This window comes from Choloepus didactylus, chromosome 4, assembly GCF_015220235.1.
Source record: "Choloepus didactylus isolate mChoDid1 chromosome 4, mChoDid1.pri, whole genome shotgun sequence".
Classification (NCBI taxonomy): Eukaryota; Metazoa; Chordata; class Mammalia; order Pilosa; family Megalonychidae; genus Choloepus; species Choloepus didactylus.
In genome coordinates, this window is record NC_051310.1 from 16,122,961 (window position 1) to 16,145,526 (window position 22,566).

At 35.2% G+C, this 22,566-nt stretch overlaps 1 protein-coding gene across 2 annotated transcripts in view; it reads left to right on the forward strand.

Annotated features, from left to right (window-relative positions):
• Window positions 1-946: 946 nt before the first annotated feature.
• Window positions 947-22,566, forward strand: part of TRIP11 (thyroid hormone receptor interactor 11) — a 64,858-nt gene continuing 43,238 nt past the window's right edge. The window contains exons 1-10 of one of the 2 annotated variants that reach the window (XM_037832044.1): window positions 947-1,469; window positions 4,829-4,890; window positions 9,358-9,468; window positions 11,771-12,049; window positions 13,935-14,003; window positions 15,493-15,658; window positions 16,094-16,456; window positions 19,108-19,148; window positions 19,741-19,827; window positions 22,223-22,435. In XM_037832044.1, the coding sequence (XP_037687972.1) occupies window positions 1,331-1,469; window positions 4,829-4,890; window positions 9,358-9,468; window positions 11,771-12,049; window positions 13,935-14,003; window positions 15,493-15,658; window positions 16,094-16,456; window positions 19,108-19,148; window positions 19,741-19,827; window positions 22,223-22,435 (1,530 nt within the window). In that variant the 5' untranslated portion in view covers window positions 947-1,330. The remainder of the gene's footprint in view (window positions 1,470-4,828; window positions 4,891-9,357; window positions 9,469-11,770; window positions 12,050-13,934; window positions 14,004-15,492; window positions 15,659-16,093; window positions 16,457-19,107; window positions 19,149-19,740; window positions 19,828-22,222; window positions 22,436-22,566) is intronic. The other variant, XM_037832045.1, reaches the window with a different exon arrangement.

A 22,566-nucleotide genomic window follows, 5' to 3' on the forward strand; every position in this document is an offset into this window, starting at 1 on the left:
GGAAAATGCCCCTCCCATTGCAATCAACTCTGGGATCTAGACAAGGTGGAAGTTTGGAGCCTATGAAGTCCAGGGCTAGTCAGACCTTGATTTGAGGTAAATTTATCAAGATGCTTCACTTCCCAAGGCCCTTGAAGTAACTTATTTCCCCAGTCCAATCTCCTTTCCCTTAGTCCTGCCAAACTCTGTTCCAACCCCTGTCTACAAGGATTTTTCAAGAAGCTTTCCACAAGCCCACTGTGTCTCCCCTTTTGTCTCCTTCCAGACTTAATTTAACTAGAGCTCACCGAGGGATGCCCCATGGACGTAAATTGCCCCACAGATGGGTTTTCTTTTGTTCATGAGGTGTTTTCAAAAATTTTGTACACAACAGCTAAAAATTAGATCTCCTCTTGAAAAACACTGGGAGGTGTAGCCAGTCTAGGTCCACATTACTTCATGAAAACCACCCACCGGAGCCGTGCTTCACTCGTGTTTCCTGCCTGGACACTTGAATTTGTATCCCCTCCTTTTAATCTTTGTATCCTAAACTCCTACCAGAGTGTCTGGCACAAAGCAACCCTTGGATGTTCTTGAATTAATGTTCGATATATTAACGTCTACGGAGTGGGTAGATCCAGCCGTCTTGCTTGCACCGCTGACTTCGCGTGTGTAATCCAAATTAATACACTCAGGTTTCAACACTACAATGAGGGTCCGCAGGATTCCTGGGCCACCAAGGGCCCGGCTCTGCCTGGAAGCCCAGCGCTCTGCGTCGCCGTGGGTTCCTCCCGCTGCCAAAGGCGGCCGGCTACGTGAAGGTTTCTTGTGCCATCTCCCGGAGACAGCTGCCTTGGCTGGCCCAACTCGGTCCTCCGCCATCCCATCCTCCCTTGCGCCAAGGACACGTCCGGCGGGTTTCTCAGGGCCCTTCTACGCCACCGTGATGCTTCTCTATGATCTCTTGCCGCTTTCAGAGTGGGTGTCATGGCTGCCGGTGTTGAGTTGGCAGGAGTTGCCCACTGAACTGGGGAGTCATTAAAAGAAGAAGGGGTCCTCCCGGACAGTGGGAAATCGTGGAAATGAGCAGACGCCCCGCGGGGCTGACTGTGTCACTGGTGGCGGGCCGTGGTAAAGTCCCAGGCCAGGCCTTGGCGTTTCTGGGCAGAGCCGGGCAGGTGGCGGGTGCTTCTGAGGCCGGTGTTGCCTAGGAACCCCTCCTTGTATTATCGAATCCTGGAGTGTCTTGATTTGGCCGCCAAGGCAGTGGTTCAGGGACACTTGGCGGGATCGTCCGACGACGCTGGACGCTTTTCTTGGAGTGGACCACGACGTTTTCTGACCCGCAGCGATGTCGTCCTGGTTTGGTGGCCTTGGCTCCGGCTTGGGCCAGTCGCTAGGTCAAGTGGGGGGCAGCCTGGCTTCCCTCACAGGCCAAATTTCAAACTTTACAAAGGATATGCTGTTGGAAGGCACGGAGGAAGTGGAAGGTAACAGCTGGGGCTAAAAGAGGGCTTGTCTGGGACTTCGGGAGCCTCCGTTTGGTCCCCACTGCCATCTGTCATGAGTCGCGGACGGATCGGAAAAGAGTGCGGCTCTGCCCTTCTTTATTTACATTTCTTATTTTGCCTCTTCTTAACTGAATTTCTGTAATGAAGGATCACTGTGTCCCCGGGAAAGAGTCCTGGCCCTCCTCCCTTTGATTACTCTGGATATCTCATAGTAGAGTGAAACTACCCCAATATTAAGCAGAATTTATTTTCGTTTCATCCACGCCCACCACTTACTTTGCCCGCAACTTGGGGGCGGATCTGATTTTGATCATCTTTTATACTGACAGTTAAAAAAAGAATTATCTGTATATGATTAACAGTCTCATATTTTTGCTTCTTCGATTTTTGTATCAGTTGAAGTTGCTCGTAATTAAAATATTTAGTGGCTTTTATCCTTTCTGACTTAAGTATATTGGTGAAACATGACTGTATTCTTCCCATTCATTTTATATTTTTGGGTATTCTGCTAACACATTGCAGTGTTCCAGCTGAAAATTATCGTTGTGCATAATTGCCATTTGCCCCGTATTTATACAGTAGAACAAGGAAGAAGTCTCTCTTCTTCAGGCGTTCTTAGCAACCTTCACTCATTTTTGACATCCCCATCCTGTTTTACCAAAGAATAGTGAACCAGAGTTACATGGCAATTGATGGTTAATTACTATTTTGAATTTGTCAGGTTTCTTCTTTCAACAAGTACTGTTTAGATCAAAACAGTTTTTAAATTTCAATCTAGGGCTGGTCTTTTTGGATGGGAGGAGTTCCTTTGACAGTATTATTTCTTATCAAATAGTAAATTAGCATTCTGGTTTAGTTTTTTAAAATCCTGATTTAACTGAGCCTTTCTGTCTATTTGATTGAAATAGAGATGGTTTGATAGAAAGATAATATTTACATTTAGAATTTCTGTGGGATCTCTTTAGAAATATTCTCCTTTATCTGCAACCTGTTAGTGATTTCACCATCCATCCTTTCTCCTAAACCAGAAATCTTTTTGTCATCTATGTTTTGTCTTTATTTTTCATCTCCTGCTTCCAATTGGTCACCAAATGTTACTCATCCAGTGCCAGGATTATTTCTTATGTTTGTCTTTTCCTTTATTACTCCTATTTCTTTAGTGTTGATTGCATTATCTCTCCAATGGACTATTGAAATATTCATGTCCTATCACCCGTTTCCCCCTACTCCAGTCCATTTTCTGTATTATTGCCATAGTTAACTTCTCTAAAAATAAATTTGCTTAAAAATCTCTTGACTGTTACATATAGAATAAAATCCAAACCTTTTAATTTGGGGAGGCCAAGGACCTTTATTATATGACTTCAGCCTACTTTTCTGGACTTACCTCTTACTCCTCCCCCTTCTCTCCCAAATGCTATACATTTGCAAATTCACATATATATGTACACTTGTACCAAGAGCTTCTGTTGTACTGAACTTTGTCAGCTACAGCACAACTCCAAGCCTCTGCATGGAAAGCCCTTCCTTCTCTACATCCTGCTCCACCCTCCTTTGCCTGGAAAATTATTTTTCCTGAATGTCCCTGCTCACGTATCAGGTACTTGGTGAAACCATTCTCACTCCTACACAGGTTGAGATGATTACAGGTGATCTGTGTTCCAACAGAACTTTGTGGATCTCTCCCTGACAGCACTTACCATGTTGATATTAATTTATCTCCTTCCTGGATGCCAGAGCACGGACTGTATTTAATTGACCTTATGTTACTAGTATGTGGCATCTTCCTTGGTACATAGTAGATGCTCAGTAAAAATACTGCTAAGTGAGTTACTAAAAATCCACTGTTATTAATGCTTTTATTCTTTTCCCTTTGTATTAAAATAATACTTGCTTAACACATATTAGTTTTGTATATTATTTGAAAGTAGGGTCAGAGTTCAGTTCATTTATGCATTCAAAAGAATTTATAGAGTGTCTACCCTGTGTCATCAGTGAATAAGAAAACAGTTCCAGAATAGCAATGTTGGGCCAGCTTGAAAACTTATGTTTACAATATCAGAAACTTGTTCTACCAAATACTGTACTGATTTATTTAGGATTTGGAGCTTGGGCTTTTAAATCAAATAGATATGGGTTGAAATTCCACTTCTGTGTATTAAAAGTGAGGGACTTTGGCAAATTATAAAAGCACAGCTTTTCATCTGTTTAATAGGATTAATCATACCTATCATGAGATTGTGAAAATTAAATGAAATCATGGAATGAAAAATGCCTAGAACTATGCCTGGCAAATAGGAAGCATTAATAACCAGCAGCTATTATTTTTTATTTTCCACATTAAGAAAGTCAGAATTTTTTTGGTCTGCATAATATCTCCCCTTTATCTTTAAAAAGGTCAAGATTTGGGAGGAGGGGGGTGTGGGAGAGCTACATAATTTTTTTTTTTTTAGTCCCTTTTTGAAACAATTGCTGCCTCCAATAGCCTTCTTTAACAGAGGAGATCATACTTTGTCCCCATCGGAATAATTATACAGTCCTTCCAGAGTTTTGTGCAAGATGTTATAAACAACCACAGAAGCAACCCCACGTGGTGGCTTTCAAAACAGGAAGAGTGGGTTTGTCGCTCTTGTTCATTAGATGCCACTTGTATTTTGTTTTGATTAAAACTGTAATCAGAGAAGTTATTTTAATAATAATAAAGTACTATGCATAATGAAACATGCTAGTACCTAGAAAAGATCTAACTGTGGAATGATGATTTTTCAGACATCAGCAGTACCATTTTGGCACTTCTATACCATTTTGTACCATTTTGGCACCTACTTATAAGTGAAAATACACAAAACCTGACTGTGAGTTCATTCCTTTTCTAATAAATTGTGTCTAAGTTCCTTTAAATAAATGTCCCCTTTGTGCATTTTCATTCTTTGTTTATATGTCATTAACTATTTGATAGTCTTGGGAGCAGAAATTAGAAATAAGGCCTTTAACCCAGATGAGTAAGTTTGATCTAAAATTATAAGGTAAGCCAACAGAGATTCACTTTGCAAAATTTCACTTTACACAAGCAATTTTTATCGAACCCTTCAAGAGGTAAAGGTAGAAGTCCTAAGGTATAGGAGATTGGCAAAAAGAATGATTTATGTGACAATGAAAAACATTAGTACAAAAAACAGTTGTGATGAAAATCAAGCAATATGTCTTCTGAATTTGCTTTCAGATTAGCATGCCATTCTGTTTAAAGCTCAGTGAAATTTATATTCCTTAAAATGCCTGTTTATTACTTCATATGGTGTTGATCAAATATTCAGTATGTGCTATTTTTTTTTTTGAAGCAGAATTACCTAACTCTAGGAGAGAGGAAATTGAAGCCATTCATTCAGTCTTAAGATCAGAGGTAAGGAAAAGTAAAGACTACTATCAAATTTAGATTTTTTATTTTTTGGACCCTTGAAAGTTATTCAGACTTTATTTCAATCTGTTTTTAAATGCACTGCTTACTACTTATCTCTTCCCCTATATCTCAGATTTTTTTTAGCTTTATCAGCCTCTGTTAGATAAAGGGTATATTTACATGTTATTGCAGTTTGCTATTTTTTAATATTCCTGTCTCTTTCTTTATGCTGGAAATAGGAAAACTGCCAAACATAGAAATAGTAGTGAAAACAGTTTATCATTGTCAGTATCAGTAATTACTATGTTCTAACATTGTAATTACTATGTAATTACTAACATAGTAATTACTAACATACTAACATAATTACTATGTTCTAACAATGTACTACTAAATTGCAGTAGTACATTTATTTAAGTATGATGTTAAGAATACAGTTCTCTTTAATGTAGAGCTTTTTAACCCCTGACATTGGAAAAAAAAAAGATATTTGGATACATAGGTATTAAGAATATAGGAGTAGCAAATTAACTACCTTTTTATTCATCGTTAGTCAGTGCCTAGTTGTGACTAGTTCTGGACACTGTACGTAACAGGGATGAGAACAACCTGGAAAGGGTTCAAAGGGAAACCATAAAGAAAATGAAAGGATTTAAAAGTGGCTCCTATTGGAAAGGACTACAGAAGCACAATTATTTAGCTTTGGGATAAGAAGAGTAAGGGGACACTTGGTATTTCAGCAAATGATACTCTTAGATGACTGTGGTAAGCAGATTATACTTTCTGCCAAGCCCATAAAAAGAGAAAGTTGAAATTAAATATAAGAAAATATTTATTCACAATAAGCATTGGTCTAAATTAGTAGGGTGGAATTTGAAAGTATAGGGGATCACTCAAGGGAACTATAGGAGTATTCTGCTTCAGTTGAAGATGGCAGTCTGGTAAACTTAATAACCATAACATTAATTACCTACTAAATAAAGTAGGTGCTGTCATGACAGAGAGGAACTTAACAGTTTCTTTCTCTGTAGGTCTGAGACAGATAATCAATCCTATAGTCCCTGAAGAAATTCTTGAGAAAGCACTCATTAGTACGTGCTAACCCAGAAAAATTACATGGCAGAAGTATGTATAGTAGCATTAATTTTAGTGAATTCACCAGGGCAAATCTGGGGGAAAAAAGAGAATAATATAAGCAGGGCTAATCTGCTCAATGCATGTCTGCTTTGTATTGAGTTTAAGAAGGGAGATAGAAATCTTCTGTTCCTCTGTTGATTTTAATTCTTCTAATGTCTCTTATAGTGTTACCATTGGACTATGACAAGTGTGATTCTAGTGTTTAGACATATTTTTTTTTGGTACAACACATCCCTAAATGCAAGCCAACTTACTTGATTGGTGCTTCATCAAGATAGCATGAGCTGGGGCAACTGATGGCCCAACCCCCAGAGGAGTTTGAGGGGACAGTTATAAGGATACAAGTGAAAAGGTTAGCCTTGGAAAAGGAGAAATGTTCCACTGAGCCAGAGAAGATGGAAGAAAAAAGGGGTGGCAAGCTGGCAGTGAGAATGAAGACAATGAAGCTCATGTTTCTTAAGGAGAAAGAGAGTATGTTATTTCTGTTTGGTAACCCCTAAGGGGTTAGCATTTTGCCTGGCACAGGGTGTTAGTAAATGAGTTGAATGAAAGCATGAATAAGGTCACTGCTACTGTCCATTCTTCTTCTCTTACCCACGTTCTGACATAGTATATACCATAGGAAGGAGAACAGACCTTTACATCCTTAAAAAGAGGCCAGAGATGGGCAGCAGAGAATAGTTAGTGACTTTAGGAGAACTGAGATAATCTTTGGCGAGGTCATCTTTACAAAATGACCAAATGTAAGTTGAATTTAGCACAACAGTCAAGCAGATCCACTAACACAATCTCCATTAAAACACTTACCCGAATGCAGCAAGGAAGGCAGAATCATCTTGCAAAATATTTGCTACTCTTTCAAAAACTCTATAGTTTTCTGAATCCTTTTGCTCAGAATATCCAATGATATCTCTTTTGCTGCTCTGTAAGATAAAGTATTTAATTATATTGTAAACGAGCAAACAAAAAAACAAGATAGCATGAGCTGTTCACATACCAGAGAAACACAGACTATCCGACTTCCCAAGGTCTTTATTTTCTAAGATAATTTTGACTATACATGATTCTTGCCTCATGTGCTGACTTGATAGCCCAAGGCCTTATGTGACTTTGCAATATATCCATGTTTAAGGCTTGCTGCTGTAAGAGAATAAGGCAAAGGTGTGGTTGAAATCATGAAGGAACCTTATGAATTTCTGTTTAGAAAGTTTCGGCATAGACAGAGGGTAGTGTGTTTCTCAGAGGAAATTAGATTTACTTACAGATGTTAATTTGTAGCTGACTGAACTAGTTAGGATTCTTCAGTTGAAAGTATCCGCAACCAACCTGAGCTAACTTAAACCCTCTGTATACCAGGAAAAATTGTCATCACATTTACCATCAGGGTCCAAAGGATTCTATTTTTTAATATTTTTAAGTCATTTTTTAAATAATTTATAGAAGTACTTATAAAGTGGTAGTGAAAAAAAACTTTATTAGAAATTTTAATAAATTTAAATGTAGTAAGCCCCAATTCTTATTTCATATTTTCCTGGTTTTGAAGTCATATATATACCCCCAAATAGGCAATGTTTTGAATGCAGTTAACTGCTCATTAACTCTTACGCATGAATAGGAACGGATCTCTCTTGTAAATACTGATTCCAGACTAATTACATCTCTAATAGATTTTAGCTCATCATTACTTCTGGTTCTTCTTGACTTCCTTATTAGAACAAATACTTTTGAAAACTTTGATGGCTCATAATTTTACTAAAGAGACAATGGCTGTCTTCATTGTGCCACGTTTTTATTCTTAGATTTTTAAATATCATTTGGAATGATCAGTCCATTGGATTTTTTCACTTCAGTGTCATGTTTCTTTTCAGTCACCTTTATATACATACCTGCCTTCAACGTTTGTCCACTATTGAATCATAGCAAGTAAATATTAGTGTACAAATATATATACATAATGAAAGAATACTGTCACATATCCTTTTAGCAAAATAGGATTGTTCGGGTCCTTGTCACAAAATATTGCTGGGTAAAATCTTTTTCTGTTGAATGATTGGCTTGATGAGAACATCATATTTCCCTTTTGTTCTTAGAAATATATTATTCATTCATCGATTCTTGTGTTTGAGAAAATTCATCTAGGACATTGTCATCTGAAGGTTCATCTGAGATTTTGCTTCTACAATGAGTTTCACCATAATCATTATGCTCTAGTGCGCCACTCTCTCTTTGCATTCATCTTGTGATTCATCTAATAATTGTAACTATTTACCATTGTTTACTTCTCTTTATCAAAAAATGAAAAATTCTGAATTTTTAGTTGTGTTCAATGGAAGCTAAAAAAAAAAAGACATAAGTTGGTGTCTTCAGACTGCTTTGCCTTCTTAAAAGATGGTGTAGTACTTTGGGCAATGCAGTAAGAAAACTGGTCATTTCATTGTTGCATCATCTTTCTAGGTGTTTCCATCAGTTTTCTGTTTTCTTATTATTTTAGTCTTTTAGCATAAAGTCTACATAGTGTAATTCCAACTATATGACATTCTGGAGAAGACCAACTGTAGAGAGAGTAAAAAGATGAGTGGTTGCCAGGGGTTTGGAGAGAGAGATGAATAGGTGGAGCACATGGCATTTTTTAGGGCAGTGAAACTGTTCCATCTGATAAACCATAAAGGTAGATACAAGACATTATGTATTTGTCAAACTCATAGAACTATACAGTACAAAGAGTGAAACCTAATGTAGACTGTGGACTTCAGTGAATAATTTATCAATACTGGTGTTCATCAGTAGTAACAAATATGCCACACCAATGCAAGATGTTAATAAGGGAAACTGAGGAGGAGGAGGAGGCATATGGGAACTGTCTCTGAGTCATTTTTGTTTAAACCTAAAACTGCTCTAAAACATAAGTCTATTAAAAAATCATCCAAGTTCTGTTTGGGGAGAAAACAAAGGCTCAAACATGTAGTTTAGTTCATTCATTTACAAACATGTATATTTATCTACCTATTATATGCTGGATACAGGGTATACAGAGATGGGGGAACCATTGATCAGTGGCTTTTTCTTAGTAGAAAACATTTTTGAGCAAAATTTTATTTATTTTTTTACTTTGGTTCATCATTATGCATAATCTCTATCAACTTTAGTATTGCAGTTTGTAACTTTCATTTGAAATGTATTTTTAAGGCCAAAATTTTGTCTGAGACCTTTTATTTTTTACATAATTTTTTTTGTATAAAGTGATATGTTTTTCTGAATGCCATGGACATAACTATTACTAATATGTTTTACTTTTAGTCTTTTTGTTGAAAGTACTTTTTTCTTCACTTCTAGAATGAAAGACTTAAAAAACTTTGTATAGATCTAGAAGAGAAGCATGAAGCATCAGAGCTTCAAATAAAGCAGCAATCTACAAGTTACCGAAATCAATTACAACAGAAAGAGGTAAAGGTTATTACAGTTATTTTATATTATTTCTACTTTAATGTATTTAGGAAGGTGTTGAAGAATTATAATATAAATCAAGCTTTATTTAGATACGTAACAGTATTGAAAGGGTTTTGAATTTAATAATTCTCAACTCAGTTTGATATCACTAATTTAACAATAATTCTGTAAACTTTTCTATTAAATTTTTGTTATATAAACTAACCTTTGTGGAGTTTAATTTCTACTTTCTCAAAGAAGAAAAGTCTTTGTATACAATATCGTCAGGCATCTGTTGCTTATAATTTCTAATTTGATGAAACATAATTTTTCAACTATTTACTTAAAATTGCTTTAAATCAGTTATCATTACTAATGACATTTTCTTTTTTAAAATATGATTACAAATGTTTATGTATATTGTATTGGCATCTACTTGATTTTTCTCAGACAAACAAAATATCGTATATATTGTAGTTTAACTTTAGTGTACTGTAAAGTTTGTATGTGTGTCTTTAGTTTGGTAGAAATGGTTATTTTGGAATTGACTTACATTTTCTTTGCAGCGCTGGTAGTACATATTATATAATTTAATCATTGCTGTCCAAATCCTTAAAGTATAGACCATGTCCCCATGTTTCATGCTGTTGTTGAATTTTCTTTAGTGTTTACTATGTAAGTGGAGTTCAGTAAACACTTATATTGAATTGAACCATTTCCTGTCCTATTATCCAGATTGCTTGGATGTTCTTCAGTTTGTTGATTAAATGTTCATTTCTGCTACACTTTGGTATTTGGGCTTTTTATTTAGACATATGTATTTCTGATTCCATTAGTGACATATTTAGGTGAAAAATAAAAGTTTATGAACCCATTAAAGATGAACATTTAAAGTAGTACTTTTCAAACCATTTGTGGTGAGGAGGAGAAGACAAGGGTTTTTTTTGTTTTGTTTTGTTTTGTTTTAAACTTAACTATTGACATGAGGTAAAATTAAGCATTCAAAGTTTACATATGCCTGTTTGCCATTAGAGCCTGTACCTGTGTAACTCTCCAACTTGATGTGTCTGTTGTGTAGTGAGAATATTCTTTGTATTATAGCTATGATTTGAAAAAATGTGGATTTCAGTACTTTTTACTAGGATGAAAGAGAATACATGAATACACTCTAAGTCTGCTATTTTCTAAATGTATTTGCTGTCTTCATTGTGATAAAGATACGATTTACCTCATAATATTTATGGAAAAATGAATGAAACTGATGTGAACTAGTATGAATCTTTATTGGAGAAGGACTCTGATATGAAAAGCCTGGTTGTTAACAGCATACATGTGTTTTGTTTTTGTCTAATTGCTTGTTTTGACACATGCAGAAAAACTTACTTGTTGGCTGTCTTCCCAGTATCAAATTTTCCTCAGTTGTGGCGGAGTGTCTTCTGGATTAGTTTGAGTATTTTACAGAAACCTTATTTTTCTCTAGTTTACTCACTTTTATGTTTTGAGTAATCCTTCACTTGGAATGGCTGTCACACTATGATAGGTCCTAAGTTCATAGCTTCTTTTGCATCATGACCTGGTATTGCCGCCCTCCAGTCAGAACACTCTGTTCAGGGTTTCAGAATTTTTAAACTGTTTTGTCTTTGAGTAGAGTCAGTTTATCACTAATTCCTCTCTGCTAAGGCCAAAGTGAGGTTCTCTTTCAATGTGTGATTTCCTTCTTAGACTCATGGGCTAATAATCATGGGCTCACTGTGTTATCTTATCTAAAAAGATTGCTTTAATAAAGCAAAGTGCTTTTCCAGCTGTGTTGTACGGAGCAGTACAAAGTTGCTTCTGATTCACGGTGCATTTTCAGTCTAAATCCAGCCATAATCAGTTACGTAAGACGCTTGCAACAGAAGATATTCTGAGAACACTTTCCAAAATGCAGAACTGACACCACCTTTCCTTTCCTCGTTATGTAAGATTAGAAAATCACAAAAAGACATCTAAGAAATTGCCTATGCTACCCCATATATAGAAGATAGAAAACTCATATTTAACCAAAAAATTCATTGCTTTACTTAGCATATGAGTGAAATTCTGCTCTCCATACTATTTGAAACATTATCTTTGCTTAGTTAATTAACTGTGGCAGTCATTTCTGTTTTTTAAATAAAAATCTTATGGATAGAATGCTATAGAAGACTTAGATTCAGTTAATAGTGTACTCTCCTGGATAATCTTAAATTATTATAATTTTTAATGTTATACAACTATAAAATGGTCAGGATGGTTATTGTAAAGTACCTTTTCTAAAACATGAATTATAAATATATAGGTAGAGATCAGCCATCTTAAAGCACGGCAGATTGCGCTACAGGATCAGCTGGTGAAGCTGCAGTCAGCTGCTCAGTCAGTACATTCAGGAGCTGAAGGTGTACCAGCAACCACTGCATCATCTTCATTCGGTTATGGTGTCAGTCATCATGCCTCAGCTTTCCACAGTGATGACATGGACTTTGGTGACATTATTTGGTCACAACAAGAAATAAACAGATTGTCAAATGAAGTTTCAAGACTTGAATCTGAAGTTGGCCATTGGAGACATATTGCTCAGGTGTGTAAAATTTTCATGAGTTTTTGAAAACTAGGAGTGAGTGGAAATACCGGTAATGTCGATAGAATAGTTGCTTTTGGTATTAAAAAAATAGAAAACCTGTATTCTAATTTCTAATTCTTCCAATGACTGAGTGATTTTTGGTCAGGTCATTTCACTATCTCAACCTATTTCCCCTTTTGTATAATGTTTGGGATAAATTTTCATAAAGCAACAGAGCCGTTTTTTTTTCTTTTTTTTTTTTGGTAAAATAATAAGTTATAATCCCAGGACTTAGAAGAAAATGGAGCTGCTCTTGTTGAACCAGCACCTTTTCCTCTGGAATCCCTGAGGCTCCAATGCACCAGGTTTGAAACCCTTTAGATGTTGTCCAAGGTTTTTGTTAGCTCAAGTTATATGTAAAATGAAAGTATAATATTTGGTATTGTAAAGTAAGTTAAACTATTCTGATGTTTTTCATGTATTAGAAGTTAAATCCTTACTGTTTGGGGCTGTAAACTTTTTGCCAGGGAACGATTTTTGTCTTACTTAACGAACTACTTACATACTACTGAGATGGTCAATAATCGTGAGACCTAGAATAAACTGAAACATTGTTCACCTGGATTGAATGGTAACAATGGAGAAAAAATATATATAATTAAGGATATTATTTTCTACCTTTTTGTGATTATAATCTAGTTATATTAAGAAGGAACCATCCCAATTAAAATCAACTACTTCCCAAGTTGCAAAACATTTCCAACACCTAAAATAAACCTTAGAGAGGATGTTTGTCCATCCTATCTCCACAAAACTAGTTCTTAAACTTTGTATTTGTAAAAATAACCTGGGAGCTTGGTAATATTATAGATTCCCTGTGCTACCTTGAGAGATTTCAATTTAGTAGCCTGTTTTAGGATCTTAGAACTACATTCACATTCAGTAGCCTGTTTAAGGGTGATTCTGATAATCTGTGGAACACGTTTTAAGAAACATTACTTAGGGTAAGATTTCATAGGGAAGAGACGGATTTTTGGTATGTTCACTTACCGAATGAATGCCTGTCTTGAATGCCTGCTATTGGCCTATTCTGTGATCTAAAGGTATAAAGGCATAATTGGGACTTTTCAGGACACTTGATTTTCTAACAAGGCAATAATAAAAGTTAATATCTGTATTATACTTTACAAAATGCTTTCATATATATTATCCCAATATATATTGTATTGTTCTAAATAACCGTGTGAGATATTTATTACCTTTGTTTTGCACATAATGAAACTACTAATATACCTGTTGTCACAGCGATTGTTATGATTCAAACACATTCTTTGACTCAAGTCTTCTTGGATTCTTCCCATTAGCTTTTTGTTCATTAACACTCTACCTATTAAAGGTTAATAAAAGATAAATGAAAATACAGCCTTGAATGAGAAAGGAAGAATCCAAAAGTTTTTTTATTTATTTGTCTAACAAAAGGTTATTTTTTATTGGACTATGGATCTTCTGGGTAAAATCACTAAAAAAATTTTTACTGGGTTATTATTAGTATTAATATTGGATAACTTTCCATTTTAGAAGTTTCCTTGTAGAAAGTTGCTAGTGTATCATCAAATCAACATTTTGTCAAGCTAAGTAAACTATTCTATGCTTTTTTTCCCTCAAATCTTTGGTTATTTTTTCTAAGTATTGTCTCCCCAGTTAAACTCTGGAATGTTATCTTTTATTTATTGTAGATTACTCACTATTGGTTCAAGTTCTTTAGAAGATACTTGACATTCTTTAACTAGAATCTGTCTGGGAATTGTATCTTTTGAAAAGTATCTTAACAAAATTAGTTCATGACTTTCTATTTTATAAGAAAATCAATATGTTTTTTTCTAATTCTGTTTTTCTGATCTAGACATCTAAAGCACAAGGAACAAATAACTCAGATCAAAGTGAAATCTGCAAACTGCAAAATACTATCAAGGTAAAGCAGATTGTTGGAAAATCAGTTATTATATATCTGAAATTTGCTTATTAACGGCATAAGCCTAAATGAGTAAAAGGCTTAGTTATAAAAGTAATGAAATAGAATATGGCGTATATTTCTTTTTCACAATTTTGGATGTTCTTTATTCTTTATAACAAGTAAGAAATATAAAAATATCTCTTTCCAAAATCATTTGATTTTGAACATTTATTAAATAGCTTATATTTCTTGAGTCTCTACTCTCCACTTTATCTCATAGGACTGCTTTTACCAAACCAGAATCCCAAGGTTGCTGAAATTTCAAGGTTTAAGGTTAAAGGATATCCATCAAATAAAATGTTGATATTATTCATCGTAAAATGTTATTTCACCTTAGAGGTAGAATTTTGCTAATTTGTGTTGATTATTTTTTCTTTCAAGAAGAGCCTTAGCTACATATATTTATCATTGGCAATGTTGGCCATGTTCAAATTATTGTCAGGCACAGAATTTTCAGTTTCTGGTTTTAGTATTATTACAATACTAGCATGGGTGGGTTCAGGTTCCAGAGCCAGACCTGTGTTTGAATTCTGACTCTATTATTTGCCACCTGTGCTACTTTAGTTAAGTTAATGAACCTTTCTAAGCTTCTATTTTCTCATCAGTCAAGCAGAGATAATCATAATACATATCTTGTAGGGTTTTTTTGAGGATTAAATTAAGTTTTTAGCTACTTCCTGGCACATAGTAAATGCATAGTATTAAAGAATAACTTTCACTTGTTTTCTCAGGAAATAAAAGCTGATTTCTAGATTAGAATTCTTAGTTACAAGCCACAAAATCGATCTCTGACTAAATAAAGAAAGACCTAATGTAGTCCCCAGGATTGAAGGAGTTGATCACTCTGGCCTCAAGGACAGAGATGGGAACTGTGTTTGGGATCTGAGTAGCAAGATACAGTGGGCAGTCTCTTTTCACGTTGCATCTATCGTAATGCTTCCAGACCACCAAGTTTCCCTCTTTGAGACCTCAGCTGAAGATGCAGGTCTCTAGGAGAGAGATTGGTGGTCTCAACTAGGGTGACAGGGCACCTCTGTTGACAGCTTGGGAAGCCCCTCAGAATGGGTAGAAGGAAAGACTAGGAATAGCAGGACAACAGATGCAGATTGGCCAGGGGGTTGACACTGGTATTGGAGGTATGTGTCATTAGAAGGTGGAGGAACTCATGGTCACAGATACTAAGGAAAAAATATTTTTTCACTTACCTTTTGTTTCAGTTTTTTCTTGCATTAAAAATAGAAAAATTGCTCTTAAGCCCCATCAGAAATAAGGGTGGAGTCTTTCAGAATTTTTCCTGATTTTGGACCTGTGTATAAATTTTTTGCAGCCTTAGTGCATTCTGAGAATTATTTTTAATAATATGGACTTTAGGACAATAGCGATATAAATAGCTGATATAAATTCAATGATCATAAATATGGTTAACTTTATGTTTTTATTTTTTAAGGAGCTTAAACAGAATCTGAATCAAGAAATTGATGACCATCAGCATCAAATGTCAGTATTACAGAATGCGCATCAACAGAAATTGACAGAAATAAGTCGTCGGCATCGAGAAGAATTAAGTGACTATGAAGAACGAATTGAAGAACTTGAAAATCTGTTACAGCAAGGTTATTGGTTCTATTAATAGTTTAATCATTTTAGATGACATAATTAATGATAAACCTCGCACTCTTAATTCTGGGACGCCCTCTATAAACATGAATAAATTACTAGTTCTCCCAGTCTGCCAAAAATTTGCAGTGGCAGCCTGTATATGGAAAGGTCCTTTTGCTTTTGTGTTAAAGTTATAATTTAAAAATTTCTTTGCATTGTTTGGTGGTCATAATAAATGATTAGAGATATTTTCACTTTCTTTCAAACTTGGATATATAGGTTTTTAGTAGTTGAGTCAAATAATATCTTTCCCAATTAAAAAAAAAGGTAATTTAACTTTTGTTTTTAAGCTTTGCTAGTTTAGAATCCTCTTAAGTCTCTTAGTAATGTATACATTTATTTCTTGGTACGTGTTGTTTGATGTCCTTTATTTTATCTTTGTTTTCTAGGTGGTGTAACTGGAATTGGAGTAGCTGATCACTCTAAAATTCATGAGATGCAAAAAACTATTCAAGCTTTACAAACTGAAAAAGTAGAGTCTGCAAAAAAACTTGAAGAAGTAGAGGACAGATTGAAAGACATAAATAAAAAATTAACTTCCGTAGAAAATGAAAGAGATGTTTTGAAGAGAGAACAAGAACTGTTAAATGTGGAAAAGACACAGATAATTGAGGAATGTGAAAGATTGAAACTGGAATGTAGTAAACTGCAGCCATATGTTATGAAGCAAAGTGATACTGTGACCGAGAAGGACAGCCTTCTTCCACAGAGGACACCAGCGGAAGAAGTGTTTGGGCTACAACCAGTGACTGGTATAAAATATTTGGAACTTATTTCAGATTGGCGTTTTGTTGCATACTAGTTGTTTTTAAAGACAATGGCCTAAGAAATAAACACGTGATTAACTGATTATTCTTCCTGGAAATGGAGTACTCATGGAAATGACTATGGAATTTGAGTAGGATTGTTTGTTTTGAATTCACTGTCCTAGTTAATAGATTGCAAATAGGAATTTTCTACTAAGAAGAGTTAAGTATTGGCTAGGTATCTCTCAACCTCCCTTTCTCATCCTTTCAGTATTTACATGGAGCTCATTGATTTAGGAGGCCATGTAGATTTCTGAGAAATATTTATGTTTCTAGACATTTTTGGGAGGAAGTATAGGTCTATTTCTGTTAACCTATACAGAACCGAACACTCCTGTTTGTTGGTAGGTGCAGCCTTCTTTCTTCAGTAATTTATGTTTTCTTTTGAAATAATTTTGTGTGTTTCTAAGCAAAAGCCTGAGTGATAAGAGTCATGGTCTTCCACCATTTCCTTGCTCAAGATGATACTTAGTGTATTTTACCAATGTTCTGTGCCACAAAAAATAAGTATTAAATAAAATATACCAAACTCCAGTATTCATTCATGCCAGGAAAACATAACTGGGGCTCTTCAGCTGAAAAGATTCCTTTTGTTTTATACTTTTTCTTCTTCTCACAACATAAGCTTACTTTAGGAACTCATTCTTTCCTACCCTGCAGCTTTCCAGCACTTATGTGCTTTCCAGCCCACATATGTCTTCCTTGCCAGTTCTTGATCATGAGTTTCTAATCTGGGTGGTCGATTCTGAACACATCACATGGATATTCAAACTAAAGTTATGTTCAAAGTAGAGTCACCATGTCCTCTTCCTCTTTCCTTACTTTAGTGATTGGCAGCATTTACCAGTCATCTTAAGCAGAAAGCTGGAAGTCTTCTCCAAGCAAGTCCTGTAGGTTCTATCTCCTTAGCTTCTGTTGTTCAGTGATATTTCAGCATTGTATCCCAGAGAAGGTCTAAGATTTCTCACAGATGCCTCAGTCCTAGAAGCTACCATGCAGGCAGAGGGGTTCTGGGCTTCTTTCTCATTTAGCGTCAATCAAAGTAGCACTTCGTTTTTTAAAAATTAATTACTTTTACCTATTGGGTGATCCGTATGAATTTTGTTTTCTTAAAAAACAAACCTACTGTCCTCGCTGACAACCTGTTTTCCGTCGCCATGCCGCTGATTTACTTTAGCCACTCATATTTTGTTAATGGGGTAGAACAGCCTGGTGGTTAAGAACATGACTGTGTTAGAATGCAACTCCATCAGTAACTAGCTGCCATTGGGTAAGTTAGTTAACATTCCTGTGCCTTGGTTTTTCATCTGTTAGATTGAAATAATATTACTATCTACCTCATAGATGTAATGAGCATTGTATGAGTGACTAGCTGCAGAGTTCTCTTGAGAACAGTGTCTCGTACATAGTAAGCATTGGAAATGTCTTAGCAGTTATTACTCACTGGTCTCATGATTCCTGGTTCAATCCATTTTTTTTCATTCTGCAATCAGAATGATTTTTCAAAAGTGCAAACAAGGTTATTTCCCTGCTTTTAGTAGTTTTGTGGACTTCAGGATAAATTCTGAACTTCTTATCTGGGCCTCTAATGTCCTTCATGATCTGGTCCCTGTCTGCTTCTTCAGTTTCAACCCTCCGCATTCTCCTAACATTCTAAGCTGTAGCCATATTGAACTTTCTGTAGCTCCTTAAACCAGCAATGTTCTCCCTTAGCTCAGTTGTCTTTGCATTTGCTGCTCTCTCTCTGTGCTGTGTCTTTCTACCTTTCTTTCAGCTAACTCTTTGTATATTAAGATTCAGCTCAGGTGTTAGCTCCACTGGGAGGTGCTGCTGCCTCCCTGGCCCTCACTCCCTTCCCTAGTCTGGATTAGGTGCTTCTCCTTTTTGCCCTCACACTGCCTTGTGCTCTCTGTATCACACTGTATTGTAATCATGTGTTTGTTTTCCCCTTTGAATTGTAAGCTCCTTGAGAGCAAGGACTAAATTTTTCCATCTTGTTGTCAAGCACCTGGCCTCATATTAAATGATAAATTACTATTTCCTGAGTGAATGTTGAATGAGTTACTTTGACTGAATTCGTAGTATTCTGTTTTTGTGTTTGTCTTACAGAACTCTTCTATTTATGGATCTATCCATAATATTAGAGTTAATGGTCTTTTTGGCAGCAGTCATGTCTAAATTATTGTAGATAACTGAGAGATTATTGTACTATTGTGATATGTAGATTGTTTTTAAGTTTTTACCCCCATGTTAGTCCTTATACTATTTCCTCCTGTCCTAACCTTAGAGTCATTTTGAAAAATAAGTTGTTAATATTTTTGCAAGGCAATAGCTTATAACTCATTCAAAATGCAGTTATTCTTTCTTATACTACTCTATAGAATTGGATTTTAAGTTGGTTTTTAACTTTCATTCATAGTATGATTTCCTAGATACAGTCAAAATATGTTTCACTCAGAACTGTTAGTGCTCATTAGTTGTGTGTGCTTATAAATATACTTTATTTTAATTGAATTGCCTTTCTGAGTTTTAATATGAGGTAATAAGTTATTTTAAGGCTGTAAAATGTCAAATAAATTTATTTGTTGTTTTTACAGATGCTGGAAATGAAATAATGAGACTGGGTAGTTTAAACCAGGTAAACTCATTTTAAGGGAAAAAATTTTGGGCATTGGTTTACTATGAAAATGTATTATCATTTATTATAGTTGCTTATTTTGTGCTTTTTACACATCCGTGTGAGCTTGCCCTAGGAACTTCACCCCAGTAATTTTATGTTTGCTAATTAATAATAGAAACTTTTTGCATTATTAATCAACATAATTTAAAAGATTCTGTAATTGAAAAGTGCAAGTATATCTTTTTGAAAGATTAATTCAACAGATGTTACGTATGTAGAAGCAGTAGAAGCAGATCCTATACCGAAATGAGGAATGCATTTTGATTTCTCTTAAAGGAATTTAGAGAGTTGTTTGTTTTTCTAATTATTGCAGGTTATTTTGTAAATGTATATTTATATTTTTTTCAAATATAGTAAGAAGTCCTCTCTAAGAATGTCTGTGAAATGAGTTGAGTGGTTTTAGATGGTCTAGTGTTGCATATTTATAGTTTTTTTTAAATCACTAAAGAAATACTGAGTAGAAATGCACAATTGTAAAGCTTGCCTCCTGTTTTATAAACTTGAAATGTCTTGTTACTTATCTGAAAACACTCTTTTAACATTTTTGTAGGATGACAGTCTCATTGAAGACAATCTGAAACTTAAAGAGCATATCCAAGATTTAGAAAAAGAGAAATCATTACTGTTTCAAGAAAAGGTGGGTATTGTAAAAATGGGGGCAGAATGAAAATGGTATGTGTATTATAGATCACAGCTAAGGACCAAGTTTATCTCAAAATGGAGTGTTTAGTTATTGAGAGCTCAGAGGAAAAAGCTGATCCCATTGATGCTTGTCGGGTCAGGTTGAAGAACCTGGGCAAGGTGCAGGGTATGAGAGGCTGGCCAGAGTTTATGTTTACAGATAGGCCAAGTGGGCACATGGATATGAGCTGAACAATATGTAAAAGCCCTGTTTTGGTTTCTGATGATACTCTGACAGTAGCAGCATAACTGATGGGGCGAGAGATCTGGAGTAGCTTACTATAGTAACTGTATATACTGCTTATATGCGTAAGAATAAGCCTAGCATAGCAGGCAGGATTTTCATAGTGATGAAGAGAAAGGGGGGCATTCTCAATGGTAGAAATAGAGTCTTTTTTGTGTATGTGGTTGGTAGCAAGAAGGAATAAGATTCTGTAAGACATTATTGGGTGTGGGGTGAGGTATTTCTGTGTTTGTACTGTTTGGAGGTATTTCCTTTGTTAAGGCAGGTGCTTAAATGTATAACAGTTGTAAGCTGGTATTAGTAAGTTAAAAGTGTCCCAACTCAGTTAAATTCTCAATTTTGTAAAAAAGTAATACAATACATAAAGTGTAAAAATTCAACATTAGGGAGTATCCTCTGTACCTCCAGTGTTTGACTGCTTGGCCTTTTCGCCAGAGGCAGTCCCTGTTACCTCTTCCCTGTATATATTTTCAGGCTATATTTATAGATGTATGATCATATATGTAAATAGATTTCTTAAACTCAAAAATCAGGGTGGTGTATATATTGTTCACATGTATCTTAACATTGTATCTTGTTGGACATCATTTTGTATAGTGTGTAGGCATTGTTTTTCAAAGAGGGTGCTGTTGGCATTCTTAGCTGTGTGTACTGTCTGCTGCATTGTAGGATCCTTGCCCCTACTCTTTTTACCCATTAAATGCCAGTGATGTCTCCCAGTCATTTTAACAACCAAAAATGCCCTCTCACTTTCCCAAGTCCACCTAGGCAGTTGATATTTTTACTATATTATATATATTTTCTCTGATCTTGTTTCTGCTCCCACTGCATTCTGCTTTTTTAGTTATTCCTTTTTCTAACTTGCCTAGTTGTATTTTGTAGTCTGATTCTCTGTATATATTCGGTAGCACCTGTATCTGTTTCATCTGTTTCTCCTTTCTTTTGATGTTCAGTAGTCCATTGTAACTCTTCCTTTACTTGTATCTGCTACAGGTCTGCTCACTGGTCAAGCATGCCAGAGGCACCTGCAGGACTGTGTGTGCTCTTAAGATCCACCCAAAGAAATTATTTGTGGTTCTCCTAATTGTAACTTTAGAAAGACATAAGAGAATGCTGTTTCTATTTTTCACTTGTAGTTCAGAGTAAAATTTTGAATTAGAAGAAAATTGAGAATTGTTTGGCAGATGTTAAAATTTTTATTGGTCTCTAAAGTATATATTAGGCTCTTTATTTGAAGAAAGTTGAGATTCTGATTTGCTTTAAAGTACCATATAGGTGTGATTTTTAAAAATGTCTGTGAAAGGATTTACAGTAATATGTATTTTGTCACAAACATTATAATCAGAGATTGAAATAATGTTGAAGCATAGGGAAATGTTATCATTCCTGAAATATGGGGAGGAAAAGCATTAAATATTAAGTGATATAACATCAAATACTAAAAATTTATATATATAAATATATATATTTAGGAATGTTAGGTTTGAGGAAGGAGAGCTCAAATCAGAAGGTAAAGGAGAGAAGGAGAGGGCACATAGGAGCTCTGTGTTCTGACAGAACCTGGTAATAAGGGAGGTGGGCTTAAAAATCCCTTTAATGAGGGAAAAGAAGCCTTTTATTGTCCCAATAGAGAGGACTAAATTTTAGAGTGAATGAGTTGACTTTTTACATTCATATTCAGTCTGTGGCTGTTGATGACTGGATGTTAGGGAATGGAAGTGAAGAGAGAAGACTTGGGACATTTTGAAAAGTATGTATGTGGGGGATAGAAAGGAAGCTGCAATGGGAGCCAGATAGGGAAGGCTCTTGAAAAGGAAAGTTTTATAGGAATAAAAACTTGATGCTAGAAGACAAACTTAACAATTACTGCATCTTGTTTAGAGTTACAGAAATGTTTTGCTTGAAGCTGCAAATAAAATTGCACATGAATGATGATGGCTTTGGTTTTGTGTTGAATTTTGTATGTCATTATTGAGGCATTATTCAATAATGTTCCTAGTACAGAGCATTAAAAATATATTCCCAAGTTTTGTTTATATATATTTTTAATCTTTTGGTATCTCTTCCTCCAATTTACGTGTTGCTTTCCCCCCCTTTATTATTTAAGGAAGAACTTCAAATATCACTTTTAAAATTGAACAATGAATTTGAAGTAATTAAAAATACAGCTACAAAAGACATGAATTTGGATTCAGAATTACAAGATTTGAGACTTTCTTTGGAGGCAAAGGAGCAACAACTTAGTCAGAGTATTACTGAAAAGGATATCCTGGTAACCGAGTTAGAAGAATTGGACAGACAGAACCAAGAAGCTACCAAGGTAACACTGTAACAAAGACAGTAAGATATTGCATTCTACTCTGTAGACAAACACCAGATTAACAAGTAAAAATGATGAATGTAATTTAATTTTGTGATTTAATTAATATTTTCAATCACTGATGTGTCACA